A 22,751-nucleotide genomic window follows, 5' to 3' on the forward strand; every position below is an offset into this window, starting at 1 on the left:
CCCACAGCCTTATTTATATCTAGTTTGCTCAACTCCCCAAACACCTCTTGTTCACTTACATTCAGTCTCTCCTCCCCATCATCAACTGCTCTCAATCTCGTCATGAAATCACATTCAGATCTTTATGAACTGCTCATTAAGTATCTCCACCACACATTCTGCATCAGCTGTCTTTATACCATTTCCTCCAATCAACGTCATCCTTCCATAATCATTATTTCTTTTGCTGGCTACATATCGAAAGAATTCCCTAGGGTTCTTTCTGGCTTCATTAGCTAACTGCTGTTCATACCTCTCTTTAGCTACTCTCACCAAACAAGTCGCCCTCCTTGCCTGGTCTTTGTAGACCTCATGAAATTGGTTACTTCCACTTCTCTTATGCTACCTCCACAATGCCCTTTTTCTCTGTATCGCATGCTTAATCTCTTTATTCATCCATCTCACAATTTTCTTATATTCCTGCAAGAGAGCCTTAGTCCTGCGCAGATTCGGTGGAACAATGTTACTAAGAGCTGGAAGCCAGCGTGTGGGCATTGATTAATTGTGCCAGAAATCAGTCTCATTGTATTATTTAGTTGGCTATCAAGAATTTTAACATATGTGCTCTTTAGCCACACTGGTGAGCAATATTCGGCAACAGAGAAAACTAGACCAAGAGCTGTAATCTGCAGATTATCAGCTGTTGCTCCCTAGGTCGTGCCTATTAGTTTTTGTATTATGTTGTTACTGGTTCTTAACTTAGCAGAAACGTTTGTTAGGTGTTGCTTGTAAGAGAGCGTGCGGTCCAGGGTGACGCCCAAGTACTTAGGAAACTTATTGTGTGGTAGTAAACATCCTTCAAAGAAGATTCACTAGTTACATGCAATGAGAAGTGCAAACGCATATCAGCGAGTCTGGCTGCGATTGGCTGAACGTGATATAATGTGATAATTCTGACACTGCATTAGATCGCAGTGTATCTGTTTCGTAATCTAAAGCGTTAATCAAACAATTCCAATTATTAACTATTCAATCACTGTCGAAACATAAGCTGTAACCTTTAACAGGTTGTATTGCATTTATATAATGTTGTAAGCATTGTTATTATTTATAAACACAAACAAAATTTAATTTTTTCATTTTTTCCTGGAGGGTACTGCAGTGTCACAGTGCTTATGTACGGGCCGTTACTGGTGTAGACATAAACAAATTACCACCCAGTTTTTCTTATACTCGAATATGCAATGATGCTTGCTCCTGTTGAACAATTTTCTCTTTTTCTCTCCCTAGATTCACTCAAGAGGTCCAAACCTAAACACAAATATCTGTTGTCTCCAGTCTCTCATCAACAATTTTGCTTTTAAACAATCTCTAGGATCCATAGGTTGAAACTGGCTTGAACACTGTCCTGTGTACTGCATGTTTAGTGTTCTATTATTATTATGTGGTACCTCCAGGGAGTCTGAAGACTCATCGAGGGAGGGTATGTACTCTAACAGCTCTCTGTCTCCACCACTCAATCCACCAACTACAATGAACTGCAACTACCCCATTATCATCTACACCAACACTTTTCACAGAGAATCACAAACATCCATGCTCATGGCGAGATTCGAACCTGCAGCCTTTTGGTTAGAGAGTGGATACGCTAGCCACTCAGCCAACATTTCTAATTTATTCTAATTCCGTTCAAATTTCTTTCTTATTGGATAAATTTGTTAATTTATTCAGTTGACTCCCAACCATACAAATCTTGCTGATTCTACTGTTTATGTTCATAAGTTGCCATTCTCACTATTTTTTTTTTTCCCTAAAAAGCTGAAACGTTTACTTGTTCTACAGGTTCTTCATTCAGTGTACAGCTAAAGTTTTCTGTGTCCTGCCTATTTTCATAATTTTAGTCTTTTTATTGTTGATTTTCATGCTATACTTGTTACAGCAGCGATTCAATGTAGCTAAGGAATCCTGCAAACTTGTATAGAATTTATTTGGGAGTATAACCTCGTCTGTATAAAGTAAAGAGTTGATATTAACACCTCCATTTCTGATATCAGGTTTAACACAACTTTCCTTCATAATGTAATTCATATAAATGATGGATAACAGTGGAGATAGTAGGTATCCTTGTCTCACACCTGATTTTATATCAACCATCTTCCTTATTCAATTCTAAGAGCTTACTTAAAACTTAAATATATGCCATATTTCTTGACACGATGTTCCATTTGATCATCTAATTGCAGTGTTTTGAAAATTTTTCTTTTGGAACTTGGTCATATGCTTTTGCCAGATCTACAAATTCAAATATCGATCCTTGTTATATTCCTGTGATTTCTTAACTATCTGCCCTTAAAGTAAAAATTTGATTCAGATCAGATTTTTACTCCAACTTTCTCTTTGATAATTTTTCTTAGCCTCTTCTCAAGTATGCTTGCATAATTATTCTGAATTTGACCTTTTACCCATGCCTTCTGAGTTATGCAGTGCAGCCATCACAAAATTCTTCTATTCTAATACGTGATCTTTCTGGTTGAATATCATCTACTCCACTGCCTTTATACATTTCAGGTTTTTGATGGCTCTTTCTATCTTGTTTATGATAGAAAGAGCATCAAAGAGATATGCATCAAGATATGTTCAAGAGATATGCATCAGGAGTGCATATCTCATGAATATTTTCTACCACTGTTCTATCAATTATTTTATTTAACAGTCTTTCAAAAGTAATTACTCAGACATCTAGGATACACCTAACTTCAGTTTTTAAGTAACTTTTATCACCTTGGATTCCTCAGGATACTCTATCTTCCATGTCAAAACTTTTCAATAAGTTCCAGAACATTTTGCCACCTCCCAGATATTTATCTTTTATATTCTTACCAAGACTTTTGTTTAGCTATTTTTATACATTGATTTGCTTTCTTTCATGTTCCATGAGGACTACAAAGACAAGGCAAGGAAGGTGACTTGGTTGATGAGGGTAGCTAAAGTGAGGTATGAACAGCAGTTAGCTAACGAAGCCAAAAAGAATCCTAATGAGTTATTTCGATATGTAGCCAGCAAAAGAAAGAACGATTAGAGAAGGATGATATTGATTGGAGAAAATGGTATAAAGACAGCTGTTGCAGAAGGTGTGGTGGAGATACTTAACGAGCAGTTCATAAAGGTCTTTCAGTCTTGTGAATGTGACTTCATGGAGAGACTGAGAGCTGCTGATGATGGGGAAGCGACACTAACTGTAAGAGAGCAAGAGGTGCATGGGGAGTTGAGAAAACTAGACGTAAATAAGGCTGTGGGACTTGATAACATATCTCCACGTATTCTGGAGAAATGTGCCAGGAAGTTGAAGCCAGCTTTGACATATTTTTTTAATACAAGTCTTGCACTGGGTCAAGTTCCTAAGGTGTGGAAGGAAGGCAAGATTGTGCCACTTCATAAAGGAAGTGATAGAACTCAAGCATCAAACTATAGGCCTATCTGTGTGTCAGGTGTTGTGGTTAAGTTGTTGGAAAAGCTTGTGAGAACTAGGATCCAGAATTGGGTTGACAACAATGGTATTATCTTTGATGGACAGCATGGATTTGCTAAAGGGAGGTCATGTTTTAGTAATCTACTTACTTATTACAATAAAGCGACTGCTTCCTTGGACAGAGGAGAAGAATACACATTAATATACTTGGATTTCACAAAGGCTTTTGATACAATACCTCATGATAAGTTGACAGTCAAACTAGAGCAGATGGGGTTGGATATTAGATTAGTGCATTGGATTGGAGACTGGCTATCTGTTAGGTATCAACAAGTTGTGTATGGAAGAGCAATATCCAGGAAAAGGAAAGTCACTAGTGGAGTGCCTCAGGGGTCTGTTTTAGGGCCACTACTGTTTAACTTGTATATTAATGATATTGGTGAAGATTTGGATTGAGATATTCAGTTGTTTGTAGACGATGCAAAGTTGGGACGAACCATGAAGACTAGTGAAGATGTTGTGGCCTTACAAGAAGACTTGAATAAATTTAGTGATTGGGCATGGAAATGGGTATGCGAGTTCAATGTTGCAAAATGTAAGGTTTTAAAATTTGGAAAACAAAAACGGGATGCAGAATTTATGCTTGGTGAGGATACATTGTTGGGGGTGGAAGAAATAAGAGATCTGGGGGTGATAGTAGATAAGGATCTGAAATTTAGGGGACACATAGCCAAAGTTGTGAAGACAACACAAAGTCTTCTGGGAATGATGCGGAGGACACTGACGTGTAGAAGTAGGGAGATTCTTGTTCCGTTGTATAAGGCTTTGATTAGGCCAGACAAATGGACTATTGTGTCCAGATTTGCTCACCTAGTTTTCAGAAGGATGAAGAGATGTTGGAAAGGGTTCAAAGGCAATTGACTAAGGTAGTTTCTGACTTCTGGAATGTCGAGTATGAGGAAAGATTGAGAAGATGTAATTTGCAGAGTCTGGTGGACAAGAGGAAGAGGGGAGATATGATAGAGACCTACAAATTGGTAAGGCGTTGTTATAGGATCAATGGTGGAGAAGTTCTACAGAGAATAGTGCAAGATCAGGGGAGAACCAGAGGTCATCTCCGGAAACTGTATAAAGAGGGTGTGAGTAGGGGAGTGAGAAACAGGTTTTTTTCATGCAGCGTTGTGAATGATTGGAATGCCTTGCCTGAGAGGTGTCTGCAGAGAATTTGAGTGTGTTTAAAGCATGGTATGATGAGCTGTGTGTATGATAAAAGGACCTTCTAGATGAGTCTTTGACTCCATGGGGTCTTGGGTAATGATAATAATAATGTTTTCTGTATTTAAAGCACATGCCAGCTTACTTGCTAAGAACTTTCAATGCATTTTTACTTCTTGCTCCATGGAGTTCTGATTTATCTATCTTTGAAGGAAACTTCATCACATGCTGCTCTGGATCAATGTTTTCTTCAGTATGCCAATGAATCTTCGAGGTTTGATTATTGTTTAAACTTCTTCATTTTTGCTCCAATAATCTTACATATTTTCTTTTCAATATGATGTTTAATTTTTATTCTGCTCAAAACTAAATGGTTATCACTTCCTATTCAAATCTTCTGTATATTCTGCTGTCGTGAACCAGTGGTGGACAAGAGATATCACTATCTCTAGATAGTGATATGAAGATATCACTATCTACAATAGCATAGTTAATGAGACTTTTCCTATTCCTTGTATCTTCTCTCTATATAAATATGTGCACACATTTATGTTAAAACATGGTGTTAATTAGTGATGAATGGTCTGTGTACTGAACTGAAATTCGGCAGGCGATTCCCATTATTATTATTCCCATTATTATCAGCAGAGTAGAAGAACACAGCAGTTATCTTCTACTCTGTTGTTTAGATTTCCAGTATGGACCAGCTTTTCCTTTATATTTTCCCCAATGACCAGAAAAATTCCCCTACTTCTTCCATAATAGAAGAACCTTCAATTGGACTATAGGCAGAAATAATTCTCATTTTCCAATTTCCCATTTTGATGTTTTCTCACATCACTCTACTTGATATTGCATGCACTACAGAAGATTATGATTTTGAAAGCACGTGGCATGAGGTAGAGGTGGGTAAGACAGAATATTTAGTGGGGTGTTCTACAGACCCATTAAAGAGGGTGGGGACCAGGAAATGTTTAGACAGTTGAGTTTCTCAAGTGCAAGAAGAATGATTGTTATGGGAGATTTTAATTACAGTAGTATCAACAGGGGGGGAGCAGGATGCATGTATCAATAAGGGAATGTAATTTCTAGAATTCTTGAGGGACAAATGTCTTAGGCAACATGTAATAGAGGGAACAAGAGGTTCAAGAGTTTGGTTATAGCATCAGAAGAGTTGATAATAACTGAGATGGTGATTGGTCTCTCCCACCAGTTGGAGAGAGTGACCATATAGTTTTGACTAGGAAAATGAATAGACATGCAGGAGTATCAAAGAGACAGGAACGTATGTGGAATTATAAGGCAGGTTATTATAATAGTCTAAGACGTCAACTTGGGGAAGTTTCATGGAGGAAGGAATTGGAAGGCTGGGATATCATTAGTGCGTGAAAAATTATGAAAGAATATTTGTTAGCAGCAATGGTAAGTTGTATACCACGAGTGAACAAGGGGACACAATTTGGAGTAAAGTGGATGACAAACAATATTAAACAAGAATTGCATGCGAAAAAGAGGCTGTGGTAGAGATATAAGGAGACAGGTGAAGAGAAGATACATGAAGAGTATAAGACACAGGCCCGAAGAGTGACTAGTATGGTAAGGAAGACGAAACTAGAATATGAGAGGAGATTAGCCCTAAGATCCAAAGAAAATCCTAGGGAATTTTTTAGATATGTGGCCAGTAGGAGGAAAAATGACTGTGGAAGAATGATATTGTGGGATAAAAATGGGAATAGAGTAATTGATGCAGGGGACATAGTATTGTTAAATGAACACTTTATTGGAGTATTTCATTCTGGAGGAGTCAATTTTAATGCTAGAGGGATTGGGCAGTTTCGAGGTTTAGAGGTACAGGAGGAGAGTGTGTTTCAAATACTGAGTACTCTCGATGTCAGTAAAGCTGTGGGACTGGATGGTATTTCACCACGAGTTTTGAGAGAATGTGCTAAGGAACTGACAGTGCCTTTGACCTGGCTTTTCAATGAAAGTCTGGCTGCGGGAAAGGTGCTCATGGAATGGAAGCAAGGTAAGATAGTGCCATTGCATAAGGGCAGTAGCAGACTGCAATTGTCTAATTATTGACCAGTTTGTGTGTCATCAGTAGTTAGTAAGCTCTTGGAGAAAGTAGTGAAGGACCGTATACAGTATTGGGCAGATGAAGGTAATGTTATCTGTGAAAGTCAACATGGATTTGTGAAGGGACGCTCTTGTTTTAGCAATATGCTAGCCTTTTATGATAAAGTTACAAGAGCATTAGATGAGGGGAAGGCATATACTGCCATTTTCTTAGACTTAGCGAAGGCATTTGACAGGGTGCCACATGATAAACTGATATTTAAGTTGCAGCACATGGGTCTGGATATCAGATTGGTCAACTGGATTCAGGATTGGTTGTCCGATAGGTATCAGAGAATTGTGTATGGTGGGGCAGTTTCAAGGAAGCAGAGGATTACAAGTGGGGTCCCACAAGGCTCAGTACTGGGATCTGTATTGTTTAACCTTTATATCAATGACATTGCCAGTGGATTGCAAGGGGATATGCAGTTGTTTGCAGACGATGCGAAGCTGGGAAGGATTATTAGTAATAGTGCAGATGCGGCAGCCCTGCAAGAGGATTTGAATAAGCTAGATAGATGGGCAAATGAATGGGGTTGTCGGTTTAATGCAGCAAAATGTAAGGTCTTCAGGTTTGGGAAACATTGATGGGACACTGCATACTCTATGGGAGGAGTTATACTTGAGGAAGTAGGGGAGACAAGAAATCTGGGGTTGATGATTGATAGAAACCTGAAATTTAGGGGACATATTGGAAAGGTGGTGAAGGTAACACAGAGGATTGCTGCAATAATGAGAAGGACACTGACCCGCAGAGATAAAACGGTTATCATTCCATTGTATAAGACCATGATCACACCACACTTGGACTATTGTTCTCAGATTTGGTCCCCAGGATATGAAGGGGATAAATTAACTGTGGAAAGGGTAGAAAGATGGTTTCAGGAGTGTACAACGATAGTTATGAGGATCGGCTGAGGGAATGTGGACTGTAGAGTTTGGTGGATAGAAGAAGGAGAGATGATATGATTGAGACTTTTAAACTGAGAGGTGGTTACAGGGTTGACACCGGGGAGTTCTTTCGCTTGGTTGAACAGTGGGGAGGAGTGATGACAAGAGGCCATTCCTGGAAGTTACAAAAGGAAACTGTGAGCAAGAGGGTGAGGATGGTTTCTTTGCATGGAGGGTGGTTGAACCATGGAATGCATCGCCTGATGGAGTGGTGAGAGCGAGAACGGTCAATGAGTTTAAGGAGTGGTATGATAGACTTTGTGTTTCTTGGGGGGGGGGGGACCTCCCCTCGATGAGTCTTGATAGACTGTGTTTCTTAGGAAGGACCTCCCACGATGAGTCGTTTGACTCCATGGAGGCCTGAATAATAATAATAATAATAATAATAATAATAATAAAAAACACACATACTAACTACAGTGATAAATTTTAAGATGTAAATATTTCATCCCAAGTATCCTGGGACATCATCAGTACAGTAATTCAAACAATACTAGGAATAACATACATTTAGAGTGCATGATTACAATGGTACCTCAATATGTGTGCAGTAACGTGTTATAGAAGTAAATTAAAAAATAACTGAAAAAAAAAATTAACATATATAAAGATTATTTTACACAATTTTGTATGACAATTTCTCATATTTTAGGAATAATGTGGTGGTCTCCTCATTATCTAGGTCTGACCCTCAAGCAACCCTTTCACATATCAATTTCAATAAAATATGACAATCAGAGTTTCAGAATTGCATCCAAGCAGATAGACAAAATGGATAAAATAAGTGCTTAATAAAATAGATTTTTCATTGTTTTTGAACAGTTAATTCTTAGTACTTTTTGAACTGTTATTTCTTAGTACAATTTCATTTTAAAATTTTAATCTATTAACTGTAAACCTGTAAAACTATACTGTAAATCTACTAACACAGATTTACAGTATAGTGCATTGTTTCCTTATGTGTTTCTTTTGTGTACTAGGATAATTCATGACTTTCTGTGTGTGAGGGAGGCAACCCCCCTCACACACAGCCTCAATCTCTAAGACATTTTCAGAGAGAATTAACTTAGCTCTGTCTGAAAAAAACCTAATAAAGTTTCTTCTGTTATTAATCGGATATGAATGCCTTTTTCAGGTAAGCAATGTATGGTTAAACTATTCAGCTGCAAAGGTTATTTTCATATTTATTTATATATACAAACTGAGTACTATAACAAGAGTGCAAAAATCTTTTTGATTTTGACATGTCATTATTCAAAAAATCAGCAATCAGATTTTAAGTAATACCGAAAGAAGAGATACATGTTAACAAAAAAGAACTTACCATTAAGAATTCAACGATTAACATGAAAGTACTGGCTTTCCTATAACCAACTGTGTCTAGAAGAAAACCACCTAGAGAGGGACCAATGAAACCACTGAAATCATGACAAAAAATAACTTTCTTGAATATTAACAAACTAGATTCAGTATGTGTATATAATAAAGTAGCTGCTCTCTATCAAAACAATCTTTATTTAGAATTTTTAGTTGCTAATTACTAATTAGCAAAACTGCTATTTCACTAAAAAGTAAATTGGCAGTTTGAAATTTGTCCATTGGTTCATTTGACTAAATTATTTTTATTACCAGATACCTGTTGTATCACTTTATTTATTCAAAATCAAGTCACTCGATCCTGACAGGCAATGCAATGGTTTATACATACCACTTTTCATGAAGAATGCTTACTACCTATTCCTCTGTTTACTGCACTTTTAGGGATGGCTCCATTTCTCTGTACTCCTCTTAATATGCCATGAAAAATATATTCTATATCTACTCTATAAGACATTCTGAAATTCTTCTGCTGTCATTTAATGAGTCTGTAACTTAGATTTTCTTAATCTGTTCTGAGTCAGAAGAGTAATCATGGGTAAAACTCAGCCAAAATATGCACTGAAACTCATTTACCATTATCATATTCACAACATTCTCTCTCTCTCTCTCTCTCTGGAAGACATTCCAGTTACCCGTCATTTTCCATTTTGTCACTGACGGGTTGGTGATGTGCAACATACAGCCTCTCCGAACCATGACAATTCCACCTTCTTGCAGTGTAGCCTGTTTCCACAAATGTAGGTACTGCTGCCATAAATACATATCTTCCTTATTTGGGGGAATCAACTGAACCCCTAAGTGGATGACTTTCATCACATGGTAAAACACCACCACCTTGCTTACTGGAGGTCTGAATTGGCATGTTTTTACTAACCAGAACAAGGTTTCCTATTTCTTCTCCTTTCTTCTCACATGTTGTATGGGTGACAGCTTCATGAGTATGCCATTGTAGGCACTCCAAACATCTCCCATTCAAGGGTATTGCAGGCTGGTTGCTTGATAGTACAGGACTGAATGTGATTAGGAACTCATCAGGAGGTTTCTGATCAGCTAGTCAGTAATCTAGCTGTCACTTACTCTGCCAGGTCATACCCAGAGGGAGTCTGAAAATATTGATGTGCAGTAGAAAACTGTCAAGGCCACACAATGAACTAGAAACTGCCTCTTTCTGTGTGTGTGGGTGACATGCTACTAGGTTTTCTGCCCTCACCACAAGCCTTCACTCTTTAACTCCTCTAACAAAAATCAACCATACAATTCAAACAAAAAATTTTAATAGTAATGCAGATTAGAAAAATCACTTTCAAAAACAATACCAAAAATAATTAAAAAATCTAACCAAAGAAACCATAAAAAATACAAAATGCTTATTCCAAAACACAAATCCATATCCATTTCACTAACACTGATAGTCTTAATATAATGACATGCACTGTTACAACACCTGACCTTGTTATTTTTAACAGAACCTCATTTGGCATACTCAACCACTAACTTTCTGAATTATACCCTGAATTCGGGATTATTTTTGCATAACTTTTTGAATTATCATCTGAATGATTCCTTCCAAATTATTTTTGCCTAACTTTTTGAATCATTAATAACATAATTCATTATGCTCTGCATGATTCCTTCTGCCAGAAGGGTAAAACTATGCATTTGTTAAATGTGACATCTCACATCACAGAATGGAATCTTGAATCCTATTCCAAATTTGATAACTAGTCTGACCTCTTCCATTATTCCACAGAATTCAGTCCTGGGATTATTACTGTTCAATCTTTATGTCAATGATATTGTCACAGGACTACTGGGAGATGTTCAGTTGTTTGCAGATGATGTGAAGCTTGGGAGGATTATTAGTAATAGTGCTGATGTTTTGGCTCTTCAAGAGGATTTGAATAGGCTGGAAAGGTGGACAAATTAATGGGGATGTCAGTTTAATGCAACTAAATGTAAAGTTTTAAAATTTGGGATCCACAAATGGAATGCTTCGTATGCACTTGGTGGAGACTGGAGGAAGCAAGGGATCTGGGACATGATTCTGGATAGCAATTTGAAGTTCCGAGAAGATATTGCAAATGTGTTGTGAAGGCACATCTGAGAATTGCAGGAATGTTGAGGAAAACATATACCATGAGAGATAAAAGTCTGCTCGTCCCATTGTATAAAGCTTTTATAAGACCACATCTGGATTTGTGTGCTCAGATCTGGTCACTGGGATTTGAAAGGGATTATGAGGACATGCAGACTGCAGAGTTTGGCAGATATGATATGATCGAGACATTTAAGCTGTTGGAGGGTTGTTATATTAACACTAAGGAGATTTTTCATATGGTAGAACAAGGGGAAAGAAGCAAGGAGAAGGGACCATCCCTGGGAGTTGCAAAAGAAGGTTGTGAGTAAAAGGATAATAAGTAATTTTTTGCATGGAGAGTGGTAGGACCATGAAATGCACTGCCTGAGAGGGTGGTGAACGTGCAGACTGTGGATGAGTTTAAGGAGTGGTATAATAGACTTTGTGCTGACTGGTGTTAACCTCTCACGATGAGTCTTGTGATTCCATGGAGATCTTGGTGGTGGTGGGGGGGGAATAATAATTATTATTATTTATTTATGAGGATTGATCATCTACAGTTCCAAATACTCCAACATTCAAAACTTAGAGTGGCTCTTCCCTTCTCCATTTCCACCAATTAAGCTGGAAGAGGAAGAGATACACAGATATTTACCATCAGCAACAATCTTTTGCAAACTGTCCATCTGTCTAACACAATATGTGATTATTTGCCCCACTCTTTCAACACCATTAGTATCTTTTTAACTAGTTATCCTGATAAATACACAGTAGATGTAGCTCTTCTTGGTAACTCAAACCTTACTTCATCCATTCTTGCTGCATGTCCTTCACCTAGCTCGGTATCATGTCCTTTGGCATTACAATAGTATATTAAACCCTGGATAGCCTGTGTAATTTCTACTCTTCCTTTCCTTGGGCAGGTCTACTGTTCTAAACTAGACACCTACTCCAACCAAAGAACTGAAATAATTCTTACTTTAATGAAGGCCTTCATCCACCATTTCATCTAAAAACCAAGACCACTATAAAGTAAAAAAAAAAAAACCATCATATCACAAGTGGCTCAAAACCAACACCAGCATCCCACTGAGCCAAACTTGCCTCCTGCTTAAGTCGGGGCAAGCCAGAAACCTAGTCCCTTGCAAAGACCATTGCTCGAGAGTCCTGCCAATTCGCACTTTCACCTCTCACATCCTGATAGTACTGTTTGTATATCATGCAAAGACAATACAGACTTCCTGGAATTATTCTTCACCTCCAATTCCTAGACTGATGATGAAGGCAAAGGATTCCCCCACTTTATCAAGATCTAGTCACTGCATGTTTCCTTTAGTTTTCCATCAAAAAGACATCACATAATTTTGAACAGCTCAGATACCAACAAATCATCTGGTCTGATGGTATTTCCATGCCAAAATGCATTTAAAACTTGTTCTTCAGAACTGACACTTACCCTATATCATCTTTAGAATCTTTCATTCTCATCTGGCATTTTCAATGAACCATGACTGGCATAGGAATATATTTCTTAATAATGATAACTATCTTAAAGTACAATAAATATTTTGGGCCAAATATAATATATTCTCAGTGAAATAGAACACTTTAAAAGGAAGAACATAGAACAATGAATTTCTTCTTTGTGATATGACTGAACTAAAGATGGATCTGAAAGGATGAGAAATAAACTATATAATCTTTTTTGTTTGTTTATTTTTTCTAAGAAAAAACTTATTTATATTTGCTGCAAATAAAAATCTTCTAAACATTTTGATAAGGATATATAATTATTTCAGTTGAAGTTAGAACAACACTAAGGCCTCAGAGCTTTCTCTGAATAGATGTCACAGCTAAAATGAATTCTGTGGATTAAAATTACTTCTGTTACATCATTTAATTATGTCTGAATGGTCACATACCATTTGTACTTCATGACTGTGCCACAAAGGCAGAATTCATTGTTGCATGCTCTACCTTTTGAATATTCCTAATTTCACTGAGGATGCTCTGTTAATTTCAGAATGAAATATCTGTTGCATTTTAAGATAATTATTATTAAAATTTTATTGGGCATCTGAACAGGGTCAACAACTCATCAACTCAACAATAATGGAAGTTTATACTAACCATTATTCACACAATACCTATTGCACTTCCTCGACTATCCTGACTGATGAAGCACTCACAACAACCTTATAATCCATTCACTATACTTCAAGCTAAAAATCTGGTCCTCATCCTTGCTAACCCCATTCTTACACAATTTCCAGGGATGAATCCTTGCTGCTTTAATTCCTGCCATGTATTAAAAAGAAAAAAAAAAGTCTTCTCTGTCAATTCCATAAAACCCCTTTTATAGGATGGTGAAAGTGGGCATGATCTGGGAGGTACCTTCAAAATTTTCAGTTAAGAAAGGATACATATGAACTACAGAGCTGGTAATTACAGAAAACTCAGGAGACTGCTTGAAGCAGTACCGTGACATAAGAAACTGCAGGAGTTGGATGGTCATGCACTATGACCATCCAACTTTTTTTTGAAGGAAGCAGTAGCAAACTGCAAATTTACAGTAAGAAGGATAAATCGAGTGGAAATTTATAGGAATGCAGAAGACCATTTATATGAGACTGTCTGCTGTGAGATAGAAGCCAACAGGATGAAATATATAGTTGGATTCTGCTGTACACCAGGGAGGGGGGGGATACGAGGGCGAACATGGATGCCATACATTGACAAATTAGCATGAGTGCATGATGAATAATTATTATGAGGGACTTCAGCTATGTGAGATAGACTGGAAGGAAAAATGGTCACAAAGAAAGGAAGGAAATGGAATTTATACAGCTGCTAAGATAGAATTTTCTGTGACAACATATAATGTAATGGAGAGGACTCGATTTGTCAGAGCTGGATCTAGTCACAGCATCAGAGAACTTTGTAGTAACCAATGTAGCCACACTGTCTCCACTTGAGGGAAGTGATCATGCGTTTCTGACCTGTGATATTGCCAGACATGCAAAAATTTCTGTTAAGAAGAGGAATTACAAAACAGTTGATCATGAAAGCATAGGAGTCAGCTTTGAGCAATACCATGGCATAAGAATTTGAAAGGGGAAAGATGTCGGTGGTGCATAGATGTAAAGAGGTATTTAAAAAAAAAAACATTAAACTGTATACTCATAGTGAGGATTATAAATCAGATGGAAGTTAGATGGATCATCATCATCATTAAGCAGCAGTTGCAGAAAATGTTGTTGAGGGAATATAAAGAAAAAAGGTGATCAACAAGCCCATGACCAATACAGGTGCAGGAAATCCCAAAGAGTTCTTTTGCTATGTGGTGAGTAAAAAGAAGAATGACTATGAAAGTATGATAGGGAGATAACAAAAGCAAATGAAATAGTTGAGTTATTTAGTGATCATTCTGCAAGGGTGTATCATCCAAGAGCATATGTAGTGCAGTGCTAGATGTGACACTGATTGATGTAGCCACATTGTCTCCATGAAGTGGGGGTGCTTATGATATTGCATAACTTAATATAAATATGGCCATGGGATTAAATGGCTAATCATCCTATTACAAGAATCTGAAAGGGAATTGGCACCATCTCTGACTAAGACATTATTATTATTATTATTATTACCCGAAGACCTCATGGAGTCAAAGACGCATCTGGGAGGTCCTTTTATCACACACACAGCTCATCATACCAAGTCTTAAACACACTCAAACTAATTGCAGACACCACACTCTCAGGCAAGGCATTCCAAACATTCACAACTCTGCATGAAAAAACCTACCTCTCACTCCCTCTCACTCTCAGGCAAGGCATTCCAATCATTCACAACTCTGCATGAAAAAAACCTGCCTCTCACTCCCCTACTCACACCCTCTTTATACAGTTTCCAGGGATGACCTCTGGTTCTCCCACTATTTTATGTAGAACTTCTCCATCATTAATCCTATAACAACCCCTTACCAACTTGTAGGTCTCTATCATATCTCCCCTCTTCCTCCTGTCCACCAGACTCTGCAAATCACATCTTCTGAATCTTTCCTCATACTCGACATTCCAGAAGTCAGAAACTACCTTAGTCAATCGCCTTTGAACCCTTTCCAACATCTCTTCATCCTTCTGAAAACCAGGTGACCAAATCTGGACACAATAGTCCATGTATGGCCTAATCAAAGCCTTATACAATGGAACAAGAATCTCCCTACTTCTATACGTCAGTGTCCTCCGCATCATTCCCAGAAGCCTTTGTGCTGTCTCCACAATTTTGGCTATGTGTCCCCTAAATTTCATATCCTTATCCATTATCACCCCAGATCTCTTATTTCCTCCACCTTTGACAATATATCCTCACCAAGTATAAATTCTACATCCCATCTTTGTTTTCCAAATTTTAAAACCTTACATTTTGCAACATTGAACTCGCATCACCATTTCCGTGCCCAATCACTAAATTTATTCAAGTCTTCTTGTAAGGCCACAACATCTTCACTAGTCTTCATGGTTCGTCCCAACTTTGCATCATCAACAAACAACTGAATATCTCCATCCAAATCTTTACCAATATCATTAATATACAAGTTAAACAGTAATGGCCCTAAAACAGACTCCTGAGCACTCCACTAGTGACTTTCCTTTTCCTGGATATTGCTCTCCCATACACAGCTTGTTGATACCTAACAGATAGCCAGTCTCCAATCGAATGCACTAATCTAATATCCAACCCCATCTGGTCTAGTTTGACTGTCAACTTATCATCAGAAACTACCATATCAAAAGCCTTTGCGAAGTCCAAGTATATTATTAATGTAATATAGTATATTACATTAATAATACAGGGTGTTCGGGATAAATTTGACAGTTTCGTAAGGAAAAAGAAAATCTTCTTTGTATCTATTAAATTTAATGAATTGACAAAACAACATTACAGGCAGAGTTAATTACAATACTATCAACAAGATTTACTCAAAATAACCACCATTAGCATCGATCACAGCTTCAATTCTGCTTCGGAACCTCGAACAAGCTGATGCTACAGTCTCCCTGGGAAGGGCCGCAAAAACTGTTTTAATTTTATCCATTAACTGGGCTTTTGTATTACTGGAAGTGCGATTGGTGTCTTTTTCAACTGCGCCCCATACAAAATAATCCATGGGGTTAAGGTCTGGGGAGTTTGGAGGCCAAACATTTGGACTGTTGAAGTCGTAGAAATTTTCAGACAACCATTTTTGACTTTTCCCAGAGGTGTGGCAAGGGGCCGAATCCTGCTGCCATACATACGGCCTACCATTGGCTACCCTTGTTATCCAGGGCTTGACTACAGTTAGCAACTCCACGAACAAAGCCCGAATTCCAATGCCAGGGTTCTTCAACACCTGTTCCTGCAGATTTGCGAGGAATTCTGCTGTACGAACGCAATCAGATCGTCTGCTAGGGATCTTTCTTCTTGCTACATCCTCGTAGTCACCATTGCAAGTCTCTAGTTCATGCCTGATTGTTTTTACTGTATTCAGGGAGCATTGGGCAGCAGTCGTAATATCCTTATTTTGATGGCGGGCACGAATCATCATGATACAAGTTATTCTCTTCCATGATTCAGGTGGGTTCCAGCTATCCATCCTTTCTGACATCTTGTATATGAATGAAGAAGGGTCCAAACTTTTAAATGAAGAGAAGTGTGTGTTAATACATGTAACTTACGGAAAAATATAATTAATTATAAATATGTCAAATTTATCCCGAACACCCTGTAATTAATATATTAATATTTTATATTAATATATCTTTTATATTTTATATTAATATAATATTTTAATATTATTAATAAATTAGTAATTAATAATAATTACATTAATTTAAACTTCAGAGAACAAAATAGTTTCAGTGCATAAAGGAGGCTTGAAGACAATAAGCAAATAGGCCAATCAGTATATCATGAGTGGTGGTTAAGATATTGGAGAAGTTTGAAAAAAGACAGATTTCAGTACTGGGTTGACAGGATTATAATACTTTATATTGAGCATAATAGTTTTGTAAAGGGTAGGTTTTGACTGAGTTATCTGCTTACTTTTTATAATAAAGTGACCATTGAGCTAGATAAAGGAAATTGATGCAAAGGCATTTGACAGGATAATGCATGGAACTCTGTTACATAAATTTTAGCAAATGGGAATGGATATACGAAGCTGATGAGTTGGAAAAGAGGAGGAACAATGGAACAGATATCAAAGAGTAGTGCATGAGGAAAGTGAGTCCAGGATAACATAGTTGACAAGGATCCACAGGGCTCAACACTTGGTCCACTGCTATTTAATTAGAAAATAATTTAACAAGAAATATTTGATTGTTTGCTAATGATGCAAAGCTAGGCAGAGCAGTAATCAATGAAGAGGAAGTAATGATCCTGCATGATGACTTGGACGGACTGGAAGTATGGGCAAAGGATAACAGCTACCAGTTTAATATGGCCAAGGTGGCCAGTTTAATATGGCCAAGTTAGGTACACATGCTCTTTGGGAAGAAGAGTTCACAAGTTGTGCACCACATCGATGGAACTGAATTATAAGAAAGCCAAGGATGGAGAGGTGATTGCAGACAACAAGCTGAAATTTAGAGTTTGGAGGTGGCCAAAACAGTACATCAGATTATCAGATTACATGATTGTTGAAGAACACACTGACAAGTAGGGATAGAGAGGTTATTATTCCTTTTTATAAGGCTTTAAGAAGGTCTTATCTGAAATACTGTCCATAGATCTGGTTGCTTAGATTCCAGTGAGATGAGGAAGTGATGGAGATCATCCAGAGGTGAGGGACCAAGATTATTGCAGGTTTATGGGTTGCTCTATATGAGGACAGAGTTGAAGGTCAGTGAGTGTGAAAGAGTAGTTGATAGATAATAAAAAATAAAATATGATAGATGCATATAAGTTATTATTATTATTACATGAGTCTATGATGAGTCTGTTGACTCATCATATTTTATGGAGCATCTAAATATGATGAGTCTGTTGACTCATCATAGGAGGGCACCTGCTCCACAATTCTCCATCTCCACCACTCTATCCACCAACTACGGTGAACTCATCATCTACATCAATATCATCTATATTTTAGTATATTAGATTCTATATATTATATATTAGATATTAGTACATCTATATTAGATTATAATACTTTATATTGAGCATAATAGTTTTGTAAAGGGTAGGTTTTGACTGAGTTATCTGCTTACTTTTTATAATAAAGTGACCACTGAGCTAGATAAAGGAAATTGATGCAAAGGCATTTGACAGGATAATGCATGGAACTCTGTTACATAAATTTTAGCAAATGGGAATGGATATACGAAGCTGATGAGTTGGAAAAGAGGAGGAACAATGGAACAGATATCAAAGAGTAGTGCATGAGGAAAGTGAGTCCAGGATAACATAGTTGACAAGGATCCACAGGGCTCAATACTTGGTCCACTGCTATTTAATTAGAAAATAATTTAACAAGAAATATTTGATTGTTTGCTAATGATGCAAAGCTAGGCAGAGCAGTAATCAATGAAGAGGAAGTAATGATCCTGCATGATGACTTCGACGGACTGGAAGTATGGGCAAAGGATAACAGCTACCAGTTTAATATGGCCAAGTTAGGTACACATGCTCTTTGGGAAGAAGAGTTCACAAGTTGTGCACCACATCGATGGAACTGAATTATAAGAAAGCCAAGGATGGAGAGGTGATTGCAGACAACAAGCTGAAATTTAGAGTTTGGAGGTGGCCAAAACAGTACATCAGATTATCAGATTACATGATTGTTGAAGAACACACTGACAAGTAGGGATAGAGAGGTTATTATTCCTTTTTATAAGGCTTTAAGAAGGTCTTATCTGAAATACTGTCCATAGATCTGGTTGCTTAGATTCCAGTGAGATGAGGAAGTGATGGAGAAGATCCAGAGGTGAGGGACCAAGATTATTGCAGGTTTATGGGTTGCTCTATATGAGGACAGAGTTGAAGGTCAGTGAGTGTGAAAGAGTAGTTGATAGATAATAAAAAATAAAATATGATAGATGCATATAAGTTATTATTATTATTACATGAGTCTATGATGAGTCTGTTGACTCATCATATTTTATGGAGCATCTAAATATGATGAGTCTGTTGACTCATCATAGGAGGGCACCTGCTCCACAATTCTCCATCTCCACCACTCTATCCACCAACTACGGTGAACTCATCATCTACATCAATATCATCTATATTTTAGTATATTAGATTCTATATATTATATATTAGATATTAGTACATCTATATTAGATTATAATACTTTATATTGAGCATAATAGTTTTGTAAAGGGTAGGTTTTGACTGAGTTATCTGCTTACTTTTTATAATAAAGTGACCACTGAGCTAGATAAAGGAAATTGATGCAAAGGCATTTGACAGGATAATGCATGGAACTCTGTTACATAAATTTTAGCAAATGGGAATGGATATACGAAGCTGATGAGTTGGAAAAGAGGAGGAACAATGGAACAGATATCAAAGAGTAGTGCATGAGGAAAGTGAGTCCAGGATAACATAGTTGACAAGGATCCACAGGGCTCAATACTTGGTCCACTGCTATTTAATTAGAAAATAATTTAACAAGAAATATTTGATTGTTTGCTAATGATGCAAAGCTAGGCAGAGCAGTAATCAATGAAGAGGAAGTAATGATCCTGCATGATGACTTGGACGGACTGGAAGTAAGGGCAAAGGATAACAGCTACCAGTTTAATATGGCCAAGGTGGCCAGTTTAATATGGCCAAGTTAGGTACACATGCTCTTTGGGAAGAAGAGTTCACAAGTTGTGCACCACATCGATGGAACTGAATTATAAGAAAGCCAAGGATGGAGAGGTGATTGCAGACAACAAGCTGAAATTTAGAGTTTGGAGGTGGCCAAAACAGTACATCAGATTATCAGATTACATGATTGTTGAAGAACACACTGACAAGTAGGGATAGAGAGGTTATTATTCCTTTTTATAAGGCTTTAAGAAGGTCTTATCTGAAATACTGTCCATAGATCTGGTTGCTTAGATTCCAGTGAGATGAGGAAGTGATGGAGAAGATCCAGAGGTGAGGGACCAAGATTATTGCAGGTTTATGGGTTGCTCTATATGAGGACAGAGTTGAAGGTCAGTGAGTGTGAAAGAGTAGTTGATAGATAATAAAAAATAAAATATGATAGATGCATATAAGTTATTATTATTATTACATGAGTCTATGATGAGTCTGTTGACTCATCATATTTTATGGAGCATCTAAATATGATGAGTCTGTTGACTCATCATAGGAGGGCACCTGCTCCACAATTCTCCATCTCCACCATTCTATCCACCAACTACGGTGAACTCATCATCTACATCAATATCATCTACTGACCACCACGACCACTAGTATTTTCACAATCACAAATATCCCTACCCATGGTGAGATTCGAACCTGCAGCCTTTTGGCTAGAAAGCAGGTATGCTAACCACTCAGCCAATCAGGCCAGCAAATTATTAAAGGGATATTTTGACTGCAACCAAATATTTTGTTCTGTACATAGTTGGAAATGAGAGAACAAAGGAAATTGTATAAGTGTGGTTAGCAAGATGGTTAGGACTAGATGTTTTTGCTTATAGGGTGGTGAATGGATGGAATGAGTTGTGAGTGCTTTATCTGCGAATGAGTTCAAAAAAAGTAAGATAAGTATTGTATGAACAATGGTTAGGATGGGCTCTCACAATAAGTCTTTGACTCCATGGAGATTTGCTAGAAATAATAATAATAAAATGGATAAGAAGTATCATTAATCAGGAGCTGTAATAAAAGAACAGTTTCTGGAGGGAATTTAAGAGAAAGGTAATCAGCAAGCATATTATTATTGTTACATGACTGACACCTTCAGAGAGTCCAGAGACTCATCAAGGGAGGGCACCTACTCTACAGCTCTCTGTCTCCACCCTCAGTCCAACTACCATCATCATCTACACCATAGGTTCCCAAAGTGGGCAGTACTGCCCCCCAGTGGACGCTGAAGTTCCCACTATAACCCCCCTAGGGGGGGGGGCTATAGTGGGATCAGAAGCATTTGGGGGCGTTCAGGCAGCCTAGGGGTTGGTGGCTCTTTATAGAAGAAATTAATAATATATATTTAAAAATTACTTATTTTCGTGATTTTGCGATTAGATAATCATTTAAAATTTAAATAATGCATTTTAATTCATCTTATGCCCGTCTTACACGATCAATTTTTTTATCAATTTTCTATTTCAATTATTTAATCATTTGAAAATTTACCATGTCAGATAGAAATAGATGTCAATTTTCTATGTCAATGAGAAAATAGAGCATGTGTGTATAATAGGTTATGTTTACAGTAGCAAATATATTCGTTATATTTCATTTCAAAATACATATAAAATATATAAAACCACTTTTCTAATTGATTTGTACAAAAATAAACCCAATGGCAAGAAAGAAATAAAATTGTAAATTTTAGTTAGCCTAGTTAGTACTAACTTATATTGCTAACTAGAGGATAAAAACAAAGCAAATATTATTCGAAACTTATTATACTGTTTTCTGTGGTTATGTTTTGTAGGTTTGTTGTTTATATCTTGTGTAATTATTTTATTTATTAATTATTATTTATAATTATTCAGACAATGCGTGGTCGGACGAACAAAATGCGCTTGCGTGCAAAATAAAAAATTGAACGTATCATACAGGATATTTTAACTTCTATTTTGTATATACTTAAAAAATGTATTCATTTTTTGCTATTGTAAAAACTGATCATGCCATATAGGCTTTAGTCTATCCACGCAGCAGACGAGTCTTAACTAGTAGTATGTCGGTCAATTATTACGTAGGTAATTCACTCAATTCAGCATGTTATGACAGGAATATGGGTGCTTGCCGTGACTTGTTCAAGCACGAGTACGATGGTATCACAAACAAGTCAATGCATGCAAGTCAATTTGGGCTAGATTTCAAATCTATAAATACTAGTGGTTTAGTAATAAGTTTCATTATTTTTTGTGTGCTTTGCCAACAATCATCAGTAGAAAGTGTGACAGATAAGTGGAGTCATACAAAGTGTAAATTAAATCTTTTATTTTGTGAATATTTTTGCAAATTTTATTACTTCATTATGTCTGAATATAAGAAGAAATGTCGACAGTACAGTATTGAGTATTTGAAATATGGTTTTATTCAGTCTCCTACAAACCAATTATTACCCATGTGCTTGATTTGCCAAAAAGTGTTTTCAAATGAAGCCTTCTAGGCTACAAGAGCATTTGACTAAAATGCATGCTGACAAAAAGAATAAAGATTTGTCCTATTTTCAAGTACTAGAAGAAAAATATTTTAAACGTCTAACTATATAAAAACTTTTTATGTCGTCCACTAAATAAGATAATGACGGATTACAAGCTTCTTATAATATTTCATTATTAATTGCAAAAGTGGGAAAACCACACACAATTGGTGAGGAATTAATCTTGCCGGCAGTAAAAG

The 22,751-nt window shown here is 37.0% G+C and overlaps 1 protein-coding gene across 5 annotated transcripts in view; it reads right to left on the reverse strand.

The window, feature by feature from the left end:
• LOC150106998 (MFS-type transporter SLC18B1-like) overlaps nucleotides 1–22,751 on the reverse strand; it is a 208,616-nt gene that overhangs the window by 25,801 nt on the left and 160,064 nt on the right. For 3 of the 5 annotated variants that reach the window (XM_090392873.1, XM_090392871.1, XM_090392872.1), the window contains one exon: nucleotides 9,054–9,147. In XM_090392873.1, the coding sequence (XP_090248999.1) occupies nucleotides 9,054–9,147 (94 nt within the window). The remainder of the gene's footprint in view (nucleotides 1–9,053; nucleotides 9,148–22,751) is intronic. The other 2 variants (XM_090392874.1, XM_090392875.1) reach the window with 1 other exon arrangement.

The sequence above is a fragment of the Typopeltis vanoorti genome, chromosome 5, assembly GCF_054136105.1.
Source record: "Typopeltis vanoorti isolate ZY-2024b chromosome 5, IOZ_Tvanoo_1.0, whole genome shotgun sequence".
Taxonomy (NCBI): domain Eukaryota; kingdom Metazoa; phylum Arthropoda; class Arachnida; order Uropygi; family Thelyphonidae; genus Typopeltis; species Typopeltis vanoorti.